The sequence below is a fragment of the Dermochelys coriacea genome, chromosome 2 (genome assembly GCF_009764565.3).
Source record: "Dermochelys coriacea isolate rDerCor1 chromosome 2, rDerCor1.pri.v4, whole genome shotgun sequence".
NCBI lineage: Eukaryota > Metazoa > Chordata > Testudines > Dermochelyidae > Dermochelys > Dermochelys coriacea.
The window spans coordinates 236667859-236689284 of NC_050069.1; the positions used below are offsets into that span (position 1 = coordinate 236667859).

Genomic DNA, 21426 nt, shown 5'->3' on the forward strand with positions numbered 1-21426 from the left:
GGTATTTTAAGCGTCCTGATCCCCTGCTCGGCCACCCTCCTTTTCTTCTTCTCCCGTACCTATAACTGACCCGACTTTCTCATCTATGCTCGGTGCTTGGCCAAGGCAGCAGCGGTATCGTTTTAAGCCCATCCAGCAGATGTCTCTATTCGACTCATCTACGCCTATCCCCACCCAGTTAAAATACATCATCCTTTATTCAACCTCTCCTGCGGGCAGAGCGCCGCCCTCCTGCCGGTGCCCCTTCCACACAGCCCGGGGCCCCTCCTGTGGGAGGTGGAGGACAGGGGGCTGGAGAGACCCTCGCCTCAACTTCCCGCCTTCTGCTAGGCCGGCCCCGCAGCTGCAGCCTGAGCCGGCGGCTCCTCCCGCAGGGCGCTGTCCCCGCTCTCCGCGGGGCCGCAGGCGAACCGGGCTCCGGGTCCCGAGCCGCGCCGCCACCTCCTTGCCCAGCACTGGACAGCGCCTTCCCCCCCCCCCCCGGCCCGCCAGTGGCTCCCGGGTGACTGACAGGCGGCCCGGCCATACGGGGAGCGGGGCAGCGGGCGTGCGCCTACCAGGGCTGGTTGGGACGGGGCCAGCGGTAACGAGGGGCTGGCGCTGGCGCTGGCGCTGGCAGAGCCGCCTGGGGAACAGCCTCCCGCAGCCGGGAGAGGGCGGAGCGCGGGTCTCTCGGCTGGGAGACCCGAGCGCTCCGTCAGCCCGGCACCCGCTCCCTCGGCCCCAGCCGGCCCCACAGGACCCAGCCCCGCGCCCCTCGCCATGCCGGCAGGATGCGGAGCCCAGGCGCGCGGGGCCGGAGGGGGGGACGGGACCCGCCACCTGCTCGGCTGAGGGCGCGGCCGCCTCTGCGTGCAGCGGCTTGGAACACCTCCGTGGCAGCGGCGGGGGGAGGAAGCCGGAAGCCGGCTAACTAGAGCCTCTCCCCGTAGCCGGAGAGGGGCTGCGAGCGGCTCGGAAGCCGGGCGGCGTGCAGAGGGCGCGCTCGCTGGGTATCGCCGCAGGTGACTTGAATTTTTCCGCTGCCGCTGCCCTGCCAAGGCACGCCACGGCCGCTGATCGCTGTTTTGCACCTGGGCTGGGGGTGGGTGCGGGTAGCTGTGATAATCAGAGTACAGGGATCTAGCCGTGCCTGCGCGCTGCGAGGACATGGCTCGGCGCCTGCTTCTCTCCTTCTCTCTCCTGCTCTTTGCCCAAGTGGGGGTCGGGGCTGGATCCGGCCAAGGGCGGACGGTGCACCACAGAGACAAAGCAATCACAGGGAAACAGCCTATTTACAACAACATCAAGAGCCCGGATCCTCCCCCGACTCCCTGGAGCAGATCTACCGAGAGCACCATCTTGGCACAGAGGCTCACCGAAGAGGTGCCTCAAAACGTGGCCTCCTTCCTCTACACGGGGGACTCCCGGGAACTGGGGCGTGCCAACTGCTCCCGGAGGTACGAACTGGCCAACCTGGCTGGGAAGTCTCGCCTCACCGCTCACCCTTCTTTGCACGGTGCCCTGGACACGCTCCTCCACGCTACCAACTTCTTGAGCATGATCCTCCAGAGCAATAAATCCCGGGAGCAGAACTTGCAGGAGGACATGGGCTGGTACCAAGCCTTGATCAGGAGTCTCCTGGAAGGGAACCCCAACATATCCAGAGCAGCTATTACTTTCAATGTAGAGCCCCTGTCCTCTGCTCCCCAGGTTTTCCTCCAGGCTAGCCGGCAGGAGACCCAGATCCTCCTGCAGGATTTGTCCTCCACAGCTCACCATTTAGCCAATGCCTCTATCGAAACCGAGTGGTTCCACAGCTTGAAGCGCAAGTGGAGGCCACATCTGCACAGGAAGGTCTTAACGTTGGGCCCTAAAACTTTGGAGAGCAGCTGGAAGAAGAAGGACAGCTACCCGGCAGATAAGAACCACATCAAATGGTCCTCGCCCTACCTGGAGTGTGAGAATGGGAATTACAAACCCGGATGGCTAGTGACTCTGTCAGCAGCTTTTTATGGGCTGCAGCCAAATCTTCTCCCCGAATTCAGGTAGGAGGAGAACTCCTTTCTATGTAGTTACTAGTACTCAGAGTGGTGTTCGGAAGGTGACACAAATTCCAAATGGGTTTGTTGTAGGGAGGGGGCACCCAGGAACTTGTCTCTCAACTAACTTGATCATCCAATTCTAGAACAACACTGCCCCCCAATCAAATACACAGCAAAATCAAACTTCCTTTAGAGGCAGACCTTGGCTGAGCTCTTTATTGCCATGCTCTAGGGAGCTGTTGCCTGGTAAAAGCATCGCTATTTGTGACAATGTATAAAACACTGTTTTCTCTAATCACCTGAGTCTGGGGGAGTAATTTTTATGGTCAGAAAGCAGGGGGTGTGTCTGTGTGTAGAAGAAAGCAGGAGAAGTTGCCTGTTGTAGTTAGTTATTTCTAACTGCAGGGGGAATGCAGAGTTGGTAGTTAAATGTTTGCTGATGTGTCATTAGTTACTATGGTGTATAATTAAAACCAGCACAATCCCAGACATAATTTTAACCAGCCAGAAAACATTATTTTTATTCTGCAAACTGCAATTTTATAGTCTTTCAAACCCATCCACTCTGGGGTGTGCTCAAAGGTGATAATGCACATGCAGATGAATAAACCTGTGTCACCTCTGTTCACAATACAATGCATATAGTTAGATCCTAAGATGGCTACAGGTAAAACATTAATATTTTTCTAAAGATAAAAATATAATGCTCCCTTATGCCTCTGCTATTTCAGGTCATAAAAGCTGATACATGGGATGTTTAAAGAGTTATATACAAGTTATTCCCCGGTAGCCAATGAGCTGTGAACAGTTGAGAAAAATGTACAAAGGCCAACATCTGAAGTCTTTACACTTTGATATCAACAGGAGATTTGCCTGAGTAAAGACTGGATGGGACCATAGGAACTTTTGTTGCTAGGAAAAGCACTGGAGTTCCTTTGAGTTCCCCACCGGGTCCTTATTTTTTTTTTTTCTGAAGTGGGTGGTAGCCTTTTTGTGGGTAAAATAGAGGTGCAAAGCTTCTTTTGTGTATTTGGTGCCCCTTTACTTTGGGAATCAGCTTGTGAGCGGAGGTAGCCAAGAACAAAGAGGTACATTATATGCTTTACCAGCACTCAAGGTAGGGTGGCGAGACAGCAATGACAACAAACACAATTCAGCCAAACATTTTTGTGAATTACAGTTTTCTAGGCTTAGTATGATATTCACTGGAGTCAAACCAAGTATGAATATGGCCAAATGTCTCTGAAAACTCCAGCCCACTAGAGAGTGACTCTTCTCCAGTGGAATGATGCTCTTGTACTCTGAACTCTTCTCACATGTTGCATTGATTGGATTAGCAAGTGTTGAGTCCAGCTGCAAGCTCCTTGTTGCTGAATTTCTCAGAAGGGCAAAAATCAACTTGGCTTCTCTTTTATAACTTCTTCAGAGCTTGGGCCAGCACAGCACAAGAGGAGCTCATGTGCCAGTAAAGTGCTGGTGTTTCACTGACATTCGTAGTTTGTACACTCTGTGAACTTGTAGGTATGGATGAATGGAGATGACTGTACATGTAGCAGTGCACAGCATGGAGCTCTCTCTTGTTGGGGCGAAGGGAGAATATATCATCCATAAAAGTTTATTCATCCCTAAACAAGTGCTATCTGGCTGTTGGCTGACCCCTTCTACACCATCCATCTAAGAACTAAGATTTTTACTTAGAGCTTAATACTGTGCCATAGAAGCCAATAGAAGGTTTGCCATTGATTTCAACAGGAGCAGAATCAGGCCCTGAGGCAGCAGAGCTTTAAAGTAACTCTGTTTCATGCCAAGATTCTATCCACATGATCCCTTAAAACTTCTCTTCATCCTACCAAAAAACACAATTGCTGGACTGAGTACAGCTCCAGCCTTGCCACAGACACATCTCTGTGATGTAGGCCCACACTGATAGCACTCTCCACTCCAGGCAATATACCAGTTCAATTTTGGAGCAATACTTGCCACCCAAATCGACCAGTAGAGGTCATTATGGTAGCAATACAAAACATTTCCTTTACCTCTGCAGCTTTCCCAGCCTGCCTCCCCGTAAACGTGCTATTTATCATGTTGATATAACAATGATTAACTAGATTCAGAGTCCATTGCAACCATTTTATGCACCTCTGGGCAGCTGTTATATGACTATGTTTTTGGAGTTCTATATTCATCATCTTTTTTTTTTTCTTCATTTGAAGATACTGAAATGGGCCATGTCATTAGCATGTTTAAAACAGATTCTATTGTGTTGAAAGGTTAATATTAAAGGTGATTAAACTCCTATGTATGCTTTATTATAGTTAAAACAAAACTGAAATACAGATTGTTAAATGTTTCTGGTAAATATTGTATGTGACTGGGGTGGGGAGAAGTACATACGTTTGATTTACACTGTCAAACGTTTTATTTCCTGTTTTCAATTTGTGGAGTGACACATGAAAGATGATCTTGTACTTTAAAATATACATACAAAGATATTCTACAAAATGCTGGAAAAATACAAGGGCTGTCAATTAATTGCAGTTAACTCACATGATTAACTCAAAAAAATTAATCGCAGTTTAAATTGCACTGTTAAACAATAGGATACTGATTGAAATTTATTAAACATTTTTGGATGTTTTTCTACTTTTTCATATATATTGATTTCAATTACAATACAGAATACAAAGTATACAGTGCTCAGTTTATATTATTATTTTTATTACAAATATTTGCCCTGTAAAAATTATAAAAAATCAATTCACCTCATACTGTAGTGCAGTGTCTTTATCATGAAAGTGCAACTTACAAATGTAGCTTTTTTTGTTACATAATTGCACTCAAAAACAAAACAATGTAAAACTTCAGAGCGTACAAGTCCACTCACTCCTACTTCTTGTTCAGCTAATTGCTAAGACAAACAGTTTATTTACATTTACGGGAGATAATACTGTCTGCTTCTAGTTTACAAGGTCACCTGAAAGTGAGAACAGGTGTTCGCATGGTACTTTTGTAGCCAGCATTGCAAGGTATTTACATGTCAGTTATGCTAAACATTTGTATGCCCCTTCATTCTTCGACCACCATTCCAGAGGACATGCTTCCATGGTGATGACGCTTGTTAAAAATAATGCATTAATTAAATTTCTGACTGAACTCTTTGGGGGAAAATTGTATGTCTCCTGCTGTTTTACCCACATTCTGCCATATATTTCATGTTATAGCTGTCTCAGATGATGACCCAGCTTTTAAGAACACTTTCTCTGCAGATTTGACAAAACACAAAGAAGGTACCAATGTGAGATTTCTAAAGATAGCTACAGCACTCAACCCAAGGGTTAAGAATTTGAAGTGCCTTCCAGAATCTGAGAGGGATGAGGTATGGAGCATGCTTTCTGAAGTCTTAAAAGAGCAACACTCCAATGCAGAAACTACAGAATCCAAACCACCAAAAAAGAAAATCAACCTTCTGCTGGTGGTGTCTGAGTTAGATGATGAAAAAGAACATGTGTCAGTCTGCACTGCTTTGTATAGTTATCGAGGAGAACCTATCATCAGCAAGGACGCGTGTCCTCTGAAATGGTGGTTGAAGCATGATGGGATATATGAATCTTTAGCGCATCTGGCATATAAATATCTTGCAATGCTGGCTACAACAATGCCATGCGAATGCCTAGTCTCACTTCCAAGTGACATTGTAAACAAGAAACAGGTAGCATTATCTCCTGCAAATGTAAACCAATTTGTTTGTCTGAACAAGAAGTAAGACTGAGTGGACTTGTCGGCTCTAAAGTTTTACATTGTTTTATTTTTGAATGCAGTTATTTTTTGTACATAATTCTACATTTGTAAATTCAACTTTCATGATACAGAGATTGAACTACAGTACTTGTATTAGATGAACTGAATATACTATTTCTTTTGTTTTTAACAGTGCAAATGTTTGTAATAAAAATAAATATAAAGTGAGCACTGTACACTTTGTGTTCTGTGTTGTAATTGAAATCAATATATTTGAAAATGTAGAAAACATCCAAAAACATTTAAATAAATGGTATTCTATTATTGTTTAATAGCATGATTAATCACCATTAATTTGTTTAACTGCTTGACAGCCCTAAAAATACATTGTTATAGTTTATGGAAAACAAAAGATTAGCCTTGTAGTTTTTTAAAAACATAAATTATTCTAATATTGCATAACATTTTCTATAATTCTTAGGTGCAAAGTTAGGCAGTCCAAACCACAATACTTTTTTAAAAGAAGAAATGAATTAAAAATATGAAATCGGAAACTGAGTGAAAAGTTCAACATAGTCATTACAACATTAGTATTAATCTCCATAAGTTGCCTCTCAAAATAGGTTTTTATTTCCCCTTTCCATCTGTCACGGAGTGACACAACATGTTTTAAATTTCAAATTCCTATTTAAAGTCCATATGCTAACAAAACACGTATATGCTGGTCTCTTTCTTTTGAAGAAGATACACTGATTCTGCCCAACAAAATGTGTCTGTGAACCATCTGTTAAGGATGCGTTAATGCTGCTGCCATTCGTTGTCTGGCAGGAGAGCAGTAGCAGTAGTAGAGCATGCCCACTCTAAACATCATCTAACATTTTATATACTTTCTTGCTTGCTTATCTCTGGTGTATGATATTGTATTCATGGTGTGACATAGTGAGACATTAATTTTCTTGATGGAAGAGTAGTCTTTAGGTTTACGGAAAAGGAGTTTGCCTTTGCTTGTATTTATATGAATGCATTGCAGTGCAGTGGTTCTCAAACTGTGGTAATGAGGTCACCAGGCCTGGTGTTAGATTTGCAGCGGTCCAGGGCTGAAGCCAAAGTTGGAGCTCCACCGCCCTGGGCACTGGGGCTCAGGTTACAGACCCCCCTCCCCCATCCAGGGATGAAGCCCTCGAGCTTTGTTCACCCTCCCCAGGCAACGGGGCTTGGGCTTCGGTCCCCCTTTCCGGGGTCGTGTAGAAATTTTTGTTGTCAGAAGGGGGTCACAGTGCAATGAAGTTTGAGAAATGCTGCGAATAGTATATGTATACCTCATATTATTAAAAACACAGGGCTAAACTCTGCTCTTAGTTACACCCAGGTAGATCTGGAATAATCACACTAAAGTCAGCAGAAATGTTTCAGACCTACATTGGTGCAAAAGAGAGTAGAATTTGTCCCTCCTGGTTGAACATGAGTATTACCTCAAATATAGGGTGGACAAATGATTACTATTTCTGTCCAATAGCTGTTGCTATTTGTTGTGAGACCTTTATTCAATGGCATTTTGGAAATTTAACCAAAAGCCTGTTTAAAGAGTAACCTCTTACTCTGGGCCATGAAGGCCTCTATCCTCTGCATTGCCAGAGGAAGTGAGCTGCAAGGGTAGAGCCCTCTACTGAATACATCTTGTCATCTGTCCTCGACTGTTCTGCCCCAGGAACTGGAAACCAGACTGCCTGAGGTGAGGCCCCAGAAAAAGAATTTAGAAGAAAATATGGTCCTATATCTTGTCTTGCAAAGGCTAGCAAGGTAGGCCAATATTAAAATGAAGCCGAGAAGCTAAAGAGAACTCAAAATACTCATGATAATATCCCAGCTCTTTTAAGACAATCACTGCATAAATAGTTCAACCATAGCTTGGGTCTCTTATTTCTTTAGAAACCTGTTTATATTTTTAGCCTTTTCTGTCGGCTTTGAAATTTTTTTTAGAAGGGACTGTTCATCACACAGTGGCAACGGCAGTGCTTTATTTTACCATTTGGGAAAACATACATTTGGTTAAAAGGATAGGTTTTTTAAGGAGGCTAAATGCACCATATAGTGAAATTCTTCCACCATCACCCCGCCTCCTCCTCCTCCTTTTAAAGCCTGAGTAATGAGGTTTTAGGGATGGAGTTCACCACCTAAAGTGTGGGCACAGAAAGGGCTAGAACGCAGTCCCTCTGCAGTTGCAACTCCTGCACAGAGTGGGGGAGCAATTGGATTTGTCATGAATCTTGTGGTTCCCCTCTCAGTGTAATTTCCAGACCTCCATTATATACTGACCTGGAATCACCTTCTATGGTGCAGAAACCTCATGTTTAGCTGGTCCTTGCAACCCCACTGCAGAATTTAAATGGTGTGAAGAAACTTGCATATGTGTGGATGTATTTCATTCTCTAGAAGTGCATATTTGGCCTCTGGAGAGGGAGCTGGATGTTAGTACATTGCTTCTATAACTGCAGGTGATTAGTGTGCCAGCGGGGAGGTTGAACAGCTCTGGTGGAAGTTAATTGCACAGTTTGGTATTCAGTAGACTATCCATTAATGGTCTCTTTTTTCAGTTCTAAATAGTATCTTGAATACAACGCTCATTTTTGTTAATATCCTGTTGTAATGCACTAACATTGTGGGCAGTAATCATGACTATTACTCTTCAGTATCTTACACTAGCCCTGAATATCGTAAGGTCACAGGTACTCTTTTTCCCGCTACTGTAACAAGTGCAGACTGCTTCCTCTTTGAGTCTGGTACAGTATTTGCAAGTTTTCTTTCTTTCTTTCTTTGTTTTTGTTTTTGTTTTTGTTTTTGTTTGTTTTTTAAAGAAGAACTATTGGAAGAGTACATCTGAAAGATGATTCTTTTGGAAATTCAATGCCCATTATCAGCAGCTGACCATTTATTTTGAATGATGCTATGTGCTGGAGTATTTACAGAAAATAAATTGACTACCAAATTCAGTTGACCAAGTACTATGTTTTTATTTTCTGATGCTTCTCTTTCTGGTTTTCAAACCCAGTTCCTCAAATTATTTAAGTGCCTAATGCCCATTGATTTTTCTTTTTTTTGATGATCTGGACCTCAGTACTTATCTCTAATTATTAGAAACATATGTCTGGGCACATTACCTTTTTTCGCTGTATAGTCAAACCTGGTCATTCCTTCCATAAAGGCAGTGGAGTTCACTGAGTCATCATTCCAATTTCAGCAGGAATTGGACCGAACCCATATTAAGCCATGTAGAATGGTGTTTAGTTTGGAGTGCACTATTGAAAGCAAATACATCCATGGGGGAAAATTCATATATATGAACAAACAGCAATTTCCCAGGGAATATTTTCCATAGCTTCTTAGTTTGTTATTACATTTTTTCAAAGAAAGGTCAAAACAAATCCTGAATAAATGAAAGAAAATAATTTGCCCATTAATATTTTCCCTTTATAGGTGACTCAAGTCCTTACCTTAATTCCTTTCTCACATTTTAAACTAGTTTTCTAATTCCCTAAACTCTACAATCCAGTCTGCAATATTTCAAATAGTGAAGGAGACCTAGGATAAGGTTTATGGAGGATTGCATGCTAATTGTACATGACTTCACATATTAGTTGTATAATCCTAAAAATATTGTAAAATGGTGAAAATGATATCTTCTTACTCTAAGATATTATGACCCATATTAAGTTGGGAGTGGAAGGGGGAGAATAGATTTGACTTTAAAGTTAATAAATGGATCATTTTAAGCATTTATTTCCTAAAATTTTCAAAACTTTTGGCTTTATGGTCATGAAAGGACAGCAACTGGTGGGATCAGAGAAGGCCCATTACTATGATATGGATAATTTATTATCTGTTAACGTAGCACCCACAATGTTCTCCAGATATCTACGAATGGATGGTTCCTGCCCTAAGGAGCTCACAAGACTAAGGATGGACAGATAGATAGAGGTTAGGGAAGAGGAACAATAAATAAATAAACAAACTAAAAACCAACAAATCTGCTTGAGTCACTGCTGGAATCTTGGACTGTTGGAATTCAGTCCGAAATACAGAAACAGTGTGGTTTTATGTGAGGACTAAAATGTGGACAGGGTTGAAGTGCCCATTACCTTTGTGAGGGTTATTTTGGATTTGAACATTTGGAAGGAAGACTAGAACGAACCTGCTCTCTGGGCAAACTCCTATTATTTTCCTCCCCTCCCCCATGACAGCACATCCTTTGGGATAAGTTGTCATAGCTCTATTGACTTCAATGGAGCATTGACAGTTTATACCAACTGAGGATCTGCCCCTTGATCTTTACCACTTTTTATTCCTTCAATCCACAGTCTCAATTTGTGGACACAGAAGTTCCCATGTGCAAGGCTGTCCTTGATGACAGAATTCAGCCAAGTAGTAATTTTAAGCAAGAGAGACTATTTTAAGAAGCTCTTTTGATTTAATTACAGGGAAATCCCCAGATATGCAGCAATGCTTGCCATAGATCTGAAGCCTATGTTGTCAATGAGATTGAGGATTCTAATCTTCTTTCAGATAGAACTACTCCACACTTGTAATACTGTTCCAAAGGCCAATGGGGATTTCCTTTGCAGGTGAATCCTAATTCATGTGCCCACATTGCTATCCCCTGTTCTCTGATCAGGTTTATTTTTAGTGAAAGCTGGTACTCCTATGAAAATGTATGTTAAAAACAGCAATAGTGCTTCTGCTAAGGTCTTAGAAAAATCTGTCTAGGTATTAATGAAAACGGAATTATAGTGGGAGAACAGATCAAAATCCTATTCTTTGCCACACATATAGTAAGTCCCTATAGCCATCTGAAGCTCAAAGTGGCAATCATGTGCATACATATAGACCTACATTTTAAAAAATGGCTGAGGGATTTTCCAAAGTAACTTAAGCACTTAGAAACCTAAGTCTCATTGATAGTCAATCTGACTTAGGCACCTAAGTCACTTGGACACTTAAATTTTATACTAACATTTTTAGAAAGTGATTGGTAATTTTGGAAAACCAGCTAGAGACACCTTGAAGGGGCCTGATTTTCAAAAAGTACTGAGGACTCATGATCCTTTTAAGGTGTCTCAAGTTGGGCAATCAAAAATTGACACCCAAAATCACTAGACACTCTTGAAAATCTTGGCCAAACTAATTAATGTATGTGTATGTATCTGTCTAGGAGCGCAGGGATTTGCAGAGTAGTCAGGCTACACCATCTGTGGGGAATTAATCAATTCTTCCGCAGCACATGGTAAGAGGGATGTACTGTAGGGAGTTGGGAGCCTGAGTCTGGTAGTAAGAGTCAGGAAGGGCCTCTAGGAAGAGTTCTGGAGCCGAGGAATGACATCTTTTCTACCACTTTATAGCCCAGCCTTAAAGCTTATCTTTAGCGGGGAGAAGCACTTTAGATGGGAGAAGGACTGTGATGTTTGGTCCCTTTAAATTCTTTACATTGATTTCTCTTTTTCTAATATAGCACACAACAGAAGCGTTTATATTCCGCTTAGTTATGCAGAATCCTTTCATGCCCAGAATGGTCAGCTTAGGAGGTCAGTCTACCATCTTTCAAAAGAAATATATATTTCACAGCTAAAGCCTTTACAAAGCATGAATATAACCTAGAAGCTTTTCCAAATTCCCTTTTTAAAGGTTGTGTCCTCTTTATATGCTCACATCTAGCTCTAACTTGCTGGAAGTCTTGCTAATTCTTTGTCTCTTTTCATATCTTCTTGACTAAGAGGCTTGTGTAGCTTATATGGGTAGACTATAAGCAGAACAGATTATAGGATCTTTTAGTGATACGTTTGACATCTCTTCATTTTTATTTGTCCTCTGCTCGTGTGTATTTAATTTTAGATAGGTAAGCATTAGATAAAGTGCATTCCTGTTCAACTGAGACTTGACCTCTTTGACAAAAAGACTCCTAAAATCTAGGAGATAGAAGAACCATGTTTGTCACTGTTTAAATGTTTGGCAAACCATTCTGTGCACTTCTGCTTCTAAGCAGCACTTTGAAAAGGAAATATACTCTTTCTGTTTTATAGAGTGACACTGGTGTCGAAAATTCTCCTGCAGACGCAAAAGTTTGTAGCTCATTGTTACAATAAAGTATAACTACTGAAAATATCAAGATAACCACTAAATTGGGAAAACAAGTTTAAATCAGTTACTGGCACTGATTTTGAAGGAGACAGAATGTCAACAAACAGTGGTGCTGAAAATTAAGGCAGACATAAAAGCCTCTTAAATCAAACCTTCTGACCTGACAGAAAATCCTTGATGACATCATTCTTCAAAAAGAAAAGGAGTACTTGTGGCACCTTAGAGACTAACAAATTTATTTGAGCATAAGCTTTCGTGAGCTACAGCTCACTTCATCGGATGCATTCAGTGGAAAATACAGTGGGGAGATTTATATACACAGAGAACATGAAACAATGGGTGTTACCATACACACTGTAAGGAGAGTGATCACTTAAGATGAGCTATTACCAGCAGGAGAGCTGGGCGGGGAGGGAGGAAGAAAAACTTTTGTAGTGATAATCAAAGTGGGCCATTTCCAGCGGTTGACATGAACATCTGAGGAATGGGGGGAGGGGGGTAATAAACATGGGGAAATAGTTTTACTTTGTGTAATGACCCATCCACTCCCAGTCTCTATTCAAGCCTAAGTTAATTGTATCCAGTTTGCAAATTAATTCCAATTGAGCAGTCTCTCGTTGGAGTCTGTTTTTGAAGTTTTTTTGTTGAAGAATAGCCACTCTTAGGTCTGTAATTGAGTGACCAGAGAGATTGAAGTGTTCTCCAAGTGGTTTTTGAATGTTCTAATTCTTGATGTCTGATTTGTGTCCATTTATTCTTTTACGTAGAGACTGTCCAGTTTGACCAATGTACATGGCATTGCTGGCACATGATGGCATATATCACATTGGTAGATGCACAGGTGAACGAGCCTCTGATAGTGTGGCTGATGTAATTAGGCCCTATGGTGGTGTTTCCTGAATAGATATGTGGACAGAGTTGGCAACGGGCTTTGTTGCAAGGATAGGTTCCTGGGTTAGCGGTTCTGTTGTGTGGTGTGTGGTTGCTGGTGAGTATTTGCTTCAGGTTGGGGAGCTGTCTGTAAGCAAGGACTGTCCTGTCTCCCAAGATCTGTGAGAGTGATGGGTTGTCCTTCAGGATAGGTTGTAGATCCGTGATGATGCATTGGAGAGGTTTTATTTGGGGGCTGAAGGTGATGGCTAGTGGCGTTCTGTTATTTTCTTTGTTGGGCCTGTCCTGTAGTAGGTGACTCCTGGGGTACTCTTCTGGCTCTGACAACCAGTTGGAGAACACTTCAGTCTCTCTGGTCACTCGATTACAGACCTAAGAGTGGCTATTCTTCAACAAAAAAACTTCAAAAACAGACTCCAACGAGAGACTGCTGAATTGGAATTAATTTGCAAACTGAATACAATTAACTTAGGCTTGAATAGAGACTGGGAGTGGATGTGTCATTACACAAAGTAAAACTATTTCCCCAAGTTATTTCCCCCCCCCCCCGACTGTTCCTCAGACGTTCTTGTCAACTGCTGGAAATGGCTCACCTTGATTATCGCTACAAAAGGTTTTCTTTCTCCCTCCTTCCCCCCCCCCAGCTCTTCTGCTGGTAATAGCTCATCTTAAATAATCACTCTCCTTACAGTGTGTATGGTAACACCCATTGTTTTATATTCTCTGTGAATATAAATCTGCCCACTGTATTTTCCACTGAATGCATCCGATGAAGTGAGCTGTAGCTCACAAAAGCTTATGCTCAAATAAATTTGTTAGTCTCTAAGGTGCCACAAGTACTCCTTTTCTTTTTGTGAATATAGACCAACACGGCTGCTACTCTGAAATCTATCATTCTTCAACAATTCTCCATTATACATAATTCTAACTAATAATTTCTTGTCTGTGGAAATCCAAAATGTTAAATATGACCCTCTAATCTTGAAGCAGCTTTGTAAAACAAGGATAGAAAACAGAATATTTATAGTAATAAGGAGATTAGCTTTCAATGCACAAAATACGCTTGGTTGTCAGATGGTCTATAATTACCATTCATATTATTATTAACTTATCACTGTGATTCTGACCTGGGTTCAGCTACGCTGTTCCGTCAGCTTGGGTGAATATCAGACTGATAGTATGTGCCGACAAGCCAAATTTTACTAACATGCTGTTGACATTTGTGTCTTGATCACTTGGACCAAGATAGCAAAGCTAAAATTATTCCCAGCTAGTTCTGTAAATAGTAGTTGATCCCTATATGTACTAGTAGGATGTCTTCTTTCATATGTTCCCTTTTCGGCATACTCAATCAAAAATAACTAAAAATGTGGGTAGCTAACCAGCTTGTGTTATCTTCTGTATTAATACCAGTAAAATTATTTCAGAAATATGTAATCATCCTACATAGCTGTATATGCTTTACATGTACATATGATGGTGTGGTATAAGTCTGGGATGGATGCAAAAGGGAGGTCATCACAAATGAATGCCAATAAACCTTTTACTACACTGCGCTATGGCGACATATTCTGTAAATGCCACACACCTCAGACACAATCTATTTTAAAATTATTTTACATCTTTCAAGTAGGTTAAAAAGCCCTGGTAGTACTGTTGCAACCCCTGTTACTGGCTTACCAGAAGTATGGAGTTAAAATAAGACAGAGAGGGGAAATACATGCTGCAGAGGCCTAGTAAATAAAATAGTTAAGATACACAGTGTAAAAGTGATGGTCTTAATACTTAGGACACTGTCTAATCCCCATGAGGAGCTCTAGATAAGGGAATTGGTCTCATAACTTTTAGCATAGCAGTTGGGGCACTCACCTGGGATGTGGCAGGCACAAGTTCAATTCCCATCTTTGCCTGATATGGAGAAGGGATTTGAATGTGAGTATCCCATCCCTCTTCCCAGCTAATTGCTGTAGCCCTGGGGGTATGGGATAGTCTGGCAAAGGTCTTTCTCAGTCTCTCCCCTTGAAGCTACTCCACTTTGTATAAATCTTTAAGTAGTCATTGGAGCAGTCTGCCGCATCCCAGGGGAGTGCCCCAACCAGCAGGCTATAGTAATTCCTATACAGTTTCTTTGGCCAAGTGACTATTCCTTGTAATCATGAATGACAATGAATAGTCATTTGGTGGCAGGGCAGGATTCTATGGAGAGAGAGAGAGAGATGGGGAGAGAGAAGCTACATTTACACTGTAACTTCTCCTCCTCCCCCAGAATCAAGGCTCAGAGGCTAGGTCAACTGACTGGGGCCCATGCTACAGGGCTAAAAATAGCAGTGTAGATGTTCTTGCTCAGGCTAAAGCCTGGGCTCTGAAATCCGGTGAGCGGGGTGGGTCTCACAGCCTTGGCTCTAGCTTGAGTGGCAATGTCCATACTGCTGTTTTTAGTCCTGTAGCACAAGCCCCAAGAGCCCAAGTCAGTTGACCAGGACACTGTGACTCGCTGCTGTTGTTTTTTTCAATGTCTCTGTACCTAGAGAGAAACTCTCTAACGTAATGGTTAGGGTACTTATCCAGGATATGGCAGACCCAAGCGCAGATTCCTGCTTCAGTTATTAATTCAATTCATTATACAAAGTGGAACAGCTCCAACAGAATGGACTAAGACAGGCATACGTCAGAACAGCCTGGTGGCTAGACACTTCCTTGTAATGTAGGAGACACAAATTCAGATCCCTTCTGCACATTAGGGAGAGCCTAGGAGGGAATAAAAAACAGGTCTCCCACATCCTAGGTGAGTGGCCTAATGACTGGGCTAAAAGTTATAAGGGCAATTGATCCTCCACTCATTTTGTGAATCTTGTCCTCTGCTTTTGTTAAAATGCCTGAAGTTGAAATTAAAACCTTCAAGTTGGATGAAATGAAATATTTAATTCAACCTGACTTAAACTTTTGTTTCTGACTTTTTTGATTCACTGAACATGTTGAAAACTTCCATTTGTCAGTTTGACCCAAAACTAAATTTTTTCACTGGGGGGGGGGGGGAGAGGGGGAGGACTATTTTTGCAATTGCTAGCAAACTGAAAAATCCATTATTTGCCTAGCTCTACTCATGAGAAATCTCTTTCCCAATTTTATTGTTGGGCTGCACTTTGTGTAGAAGAGAGAAAGGTTTCTGACAGCTGCTAGGAAGAACCATTACCAGTTTTGTTTTCCTCCTCCCTGTTCGGAACTTCTCTTCCTTTACCCTGTCCTCCCCACACAACCCACCTCTACTTTCTGCTGATTACCAACCCCAGCAATCCATTAGGGATGGGAAGAATGGAAAATAAACTGGTCACATTAGGTCTTCAGTCAGGAAGTGAGGAAGAATATGAATGATGACAGGAGCGTGGGTTAGAACTGATAAATTTTTTGTCCACTTTTTTAAAATAAAAAACGAAGCTTTGCCAAAATCAAAATGTTGTGAAAAGTTTGATTTGATAATTTTCAATCAAAAAGTTGAAAACAAATTTGTCTTGTTTCAAATTGAAATGTTTAGTTTTGAAAACCCAAAATAAAATGAAAAAATAACTTCAATTTGAAACAATCTTGTTTTGAATTTTTCTTTTGTTGAAGAAATTAAAACTTTCCATGGGGAAATGTTTGAACAAAATCATTTCATTTGAAACTTCTCACAGAATAAAGTTGGACTTTTCAACTATCTTGCATGTAGAAAAGGCTGAAAACAAATGTACTTCTTTCTAAGCGGAAACCACTTAGAATGATGTACTACTCTAGTGCACTAAGGAGTAGAGTACCTTAGTTACAAGTTCCTTGATCTAAAATAAGTCCAATAACATTCAAATGCTTGTTCTGCATTTACAGTCCCTAATTGCTCTGAGTCCTGTGTACTGCTGTACTTACAAGTAACCACCTCTAGCTATGCTCTTGTTTTCTGGCCTCTTTTCCATCCCCTTATAGCTCTTAATCATTGTAGTAATTGTGCAACAGCTTGCTCACCACACAGCACAGTCTACTGTTGCAGACAAAGGTTTTACAGTTTTATCCTCACTCTTAGAGTGGTTAGGAAATTCTTAAATCATCTTATTTTCTCTCTCATGCATCCTATCTTTTTTAGAAAAAAAATGTGTTGGGCGGGGGTGACCAACCTGAGCCTGAGAAGGAGCCAGAGTTTACCAGTGTACATTGCCAAAGAGCCACAGTAACACGTCAGCAGCATCCCTAGCACCTCCCACCTGCTGGCAGCCCCCACCAATCAGTGCCTATTCCCCCCTCCCCCCCAACTGCAATCAGCTGTTTCATGTGCGCAGGAAGCTATGGGGATGGGGAAGGGGTGGAGTGGGGGCAGAGTAGGGGGTTGAGCAGTGAGCAACCCCCAGCACATTGGAAAGTTAGCATCTAGCTACAGCCCCAGAATTAGTGCCTACGTAAGGAGCTCCATATTAACCTTCGAAGAGCCGCACGCGGCTCCGGAGCCACAGGTTGGCCACCCCTGGTGTTGGCGATAACCCTCCCTTCTACGAATTAAAAACAAAGTCTACACAAGGGTTAAGCCCTTTTTCTCAACAGGAAGTAAAGCCCTGCTTCCCTAAGGCTTCTATAAAGTTTCCCAGGTGAGGCTGCTGCAGCTCTAATAAGGATGACTCATCACAGATCTTTCAGCAGGTGAACCAGTTTCTTCACAGCAGGTAGAAGAAAATATTTAGCTAAATATTTTCATGACAAATTTCCAATGCTTGCAAAAGCCTCTGCTTTATCATGGACAAGTGAGTTTGACTGCAATCCTGTAAGTTTCTTTACAGACTGGACTCCTCCTGTGTCTATGCAGTACCCTATTGAAATGAATACTTTACAGGACTGGCTACCCTGCAAACCCTATTTGTTGGCTTGTATGTGGTTTTTAAGGACCCGAAAGTGGCCCAGAAAAATGGTACAAATCTGCATGATGTTTCTGAGTGGTGAAATTTGTGCCGGGCAGAGTTAGGAGCTAACTGAATGCTGTGAGCAATCACATGCACCTAGACAGTTTGTTATTGTTTGCATGTGGTCAGGGGGTCTAATAGGGTTAAGGAACTAAATTCTGCTCAGGAATCTTGATCCACCAACCCCTACATCATATATAAAATACTAAACTAGTAAAGCAGATTTTCCTATTCCTGGCCAAACTCACCCCTTTGGTACCTGAAATATGGAAGATCTTTTGATTTAGATTGAGGTAAGCTGTAGAGGGCTGAACAATCCCCAGACCCTCATTTAAGCAAATACAACAAGCACTTCTGAATGTGTTTTACAGGATAGATGTAGATTTGCACACAGGAATGAACTAAATGTACTTATCTAAATATGGACGATGAATTCATAATGATGAATGAATGTCTGCCTAATACTATATAATTTATGGCTGAACATAAGCACTTTAAGATGTTTTACATGAAGAGGGTAAAAATGAGTCTGAGAGGTGGTGACTTATTTTGAATCTTAGATTAAAATCTCATTGATTGATGAATTAGACACTAAGTCAGTGTAACTATTGACTTTGTTGGAGTTTCACTTGCTTACACCAGGTCTGAATTTGGCTCAAAGGATTAAATGAATCTATTGCTCTGTTCCTGTTTTATGATGATCAGTCTTACTTGTATAGACTGTGCTCTTACCAAAAAAGGCAGCATGTTCTAGTGGGTTAAGTCAGGAGTTCCTGAGTTATATCCTGGCTATGTCTCCAGCTCCTTGCATGGACTTGAGGAAGTGATTTAGTGCATCTGTGACCTGTATCTCTGTCTGTAAAATAAATATAGTAATATTTCCCTACTACACAAGGCTCTTGTGAAAATGAAGTAGTTTGTACATCACTGAAAAGATTAAGGTATTATAGAGACAGTTAATAAAGGGTTTTAATTGTTTGTGAGTAATACTGTTGGCATAATAAACATGTCACTTTCTTTAAAAAACTGATGTTAAGCAATTGGATTCCTAATCTGAAATTAGCAGGTTAAAATTAGAGCGCACACAGCTGATGTCATGCACTTAACCGGGGCACAGATCCAAGAAGACCATGAGTACTGGCTGAAAGTGCTGGGCTGGCAATCCGTAGCATGTAAGGATATCTCTGTATTTGGTAGTGAAAATTAAGACTTTGCAGTGGTATGTTTTTTCATAAAGTAATTGGCTGCAAAATGAGGTTGTGCTTTTTAGTATAGTTTGGCTTGTTTGAAACTTTAATGAGCTTGAGGATTCAACATTGAACGTTTGTTAACGTTGTGATCTGCAAGTTATTCTAATTACTATGACATTTTGGTGTGGCATTTTCCCACAATCATTATATAATATCCCTTACAAAAACACTGCACTAAAACCTTTATAATTAAACACACGATAAAGAGTCAAATACTAGTAACAGGTATATGATCCCTGAAGATGAACATAAATCTCTTCAGTACTAATTAATTCCACTGACTATTCTAAGAGAAAGGAAGGAAACTCTTCTTTTCTCTCTTTTTTTAAAGCTAGGCAGCTGCACTTTCAACATTTTTTGCTTTTCATACTGTTTTGAGGTGTTTGTAATACAGTGTGATTAAGTGGAATTTGGATCAGTCTATTTTCAGTGGAAGGAATCTTCTAATACTGTGGGAGAAACTTTTGATGATGAAAGCTTTTAAGCTCCTGGCACATGAGTATGATTCTTCAGAGAGTGCTTGCTCATTTATTTGGTGTATGTACTGGAAGCATCCTTCTGAATTTCCTAGACACCAAGGACTTGATTCTCTGTTGTCCTTCACTTTGTGAAATCATTTACATCAGTGTAAAGAGGGTGTAAAATGCTATTGAGTCAGAATGTTGGCATGGTACCCTTGCTTTATACTAGTGTAAATGAATATACAAAACACAGGACAACAGAGAATCGGGCTCCAAAGATGCTCCAGAATGTGTAGCAGTCACCGAGGTACTATGCAGCAGGACTATGTTGTACTGGTGCTTTAGAACCAGAAGCAGATGGTTTGGGGATGGGGTGGGGTGAAGTGGGGTGGGGGGAAGGCTCTGCTATACATCTGGTGGCTAGGAAGTTGATACCAAGGTATGCAGATGAGATGTTGGATTTAGAGACAGTATCTTTGTCTGGGCTGCTGGCTTCTGTCAATCTAAGGAACTTATAAGGCTTTTATCACTGTAGTTTCTGGGCACCTCACAATCTTTTAATGTATTTATCCTCACAGCACCCCTGTGAGGTAAAGTGACTTGTCTGAGACCTACTGGGTGGTCTGTGATACTCAAAGCCAGGATTCCTGGGTTCCTTATTAATACCTTAACCACTGGACAATGATCCCCTTCAGGGTCTTGAGGTCAGATTCACAGGTCCATTGCATAGGTTTCTTGTGGGGACTAGGTAGAGGAGTCCTTGCCTCATTGGTGGAGGTTTGTCTGTTCCCTGGTTCCCATCCCTCTGAGAATGCTAAAAAGAGACTCAAGGTCAGAGGACTTGGAAAAAATCACACAAGTTGTGTTTTCCTCATGTGGGAGAAATGAAAAACCTCCACTTGGGGATCCCATTATTTGTGAGCTGCCCTATCTACAAAGACCAAGGCAGGGGATGAATTAAGACAAAAAGTACTTCAGAGGGAAAATGACTTCGAAATGTCAAACTTTTTGTCAAACATATTTCCTTTTTTGGCCAGCTCTAGTTATTGGTATGGGTTGTCTGAGCTGGGAAGAGAGCAGGTAGGTGAAGGTGTCAGCAGATGGGCCAAAGAAACATGGTGAGGGTTGTGTGATGGGGCTAGTGACAGATGGGAAGATGTAAGCCAGGTGTGATGGGAGGTAGCTTTGGCAAAGTCTCTGCTCTGTCAATAAGTGAAATACAGAATAGAAATCACATGATTCAAAATGGGAAATTGAAATGGTACCTAAATGATGCAAGGTTTCAGAGTAGCAGCCGTGTTAGTCTGTATCCGCAAAAAGAAAAGGAGTACTTGTGGCACCTTAGAGACTAACAAATTTATTTGAGCGTAAGCTTTCGTGAGCTACAGCTCACTTCATCGAATGCATTCGATGGAAAATACAGTAGGGAGAGTTATATACACAGAGAACATGAAACAATGGGTGTTTCCATACACACTGTAACGAGAGTCATCAGGTAAGGTGAGCTATTACCAGCAGGAGAGTGGGGGTGGGGGAGAACCTTTTGTAGTGATAATCAAGGTGGGACATTTCCAGCAGTTGACAAGAACTTCTGAGGAACAGTGGTGGGGAGGAGGGGTAATAAACATGGGGAAATAGTTTTACTTAGTGTAATGACACATCCACTCCCAGTCTTTATTCAAGCCTCAGTTAATTGTATCCAGTTTGCAAATTAATTCCAATTCAGCAGTCTCTTGTTGAAGTCTGTTTTTGAAGTTTTTTTGTTGAAGAATTGCCACTTTTAGATCTGTAACCGAGTGACCAAAGAAATTGAAGTGTTCTCCAGCTGGTTTTTGAATGTTATAATTCTTGACATCTGATTTGTGTCTATTTATTCTTTTACATAGAGACTGTCCAGTTTGGCCAATGTACATGGCAGAGGGGCATTGCTGGCACATGATGGCATATATCACATCGGTACATGTGCAGGTGAACGAGCCTCTGAGGTGATTAGGCCCTATGATGGTGTCCCCCGAAG

The 21426-nt window shown here is 41.8% G+C and overlaps 1 protein-coding gene across 1 annotated transcript in view; it reads left to right on the forward strand.

The window, feature by feature from the left end:
- The first annotated feature begins 372 nt into the window (after nucleotides 1-372).
- The window catches only part of GPR158 (G protein-coupled receptor 158), a 329341-nt gene continuing 308287 nt past the window's right edge, over nucleotides 373-21426 (forward strand). The window contains exon 1 of the mRNA XM_038393446.2: nucleotides 373-2027. Coding sequence (XP_038249374.1) covers nucleotides 1150-2027 — 878 coding nt within the window. The 5' untranslated portion in view covers nucleotides 373-1149. The remainder of the gene's footprint in view (nucleotides 2028-21426) is intronic.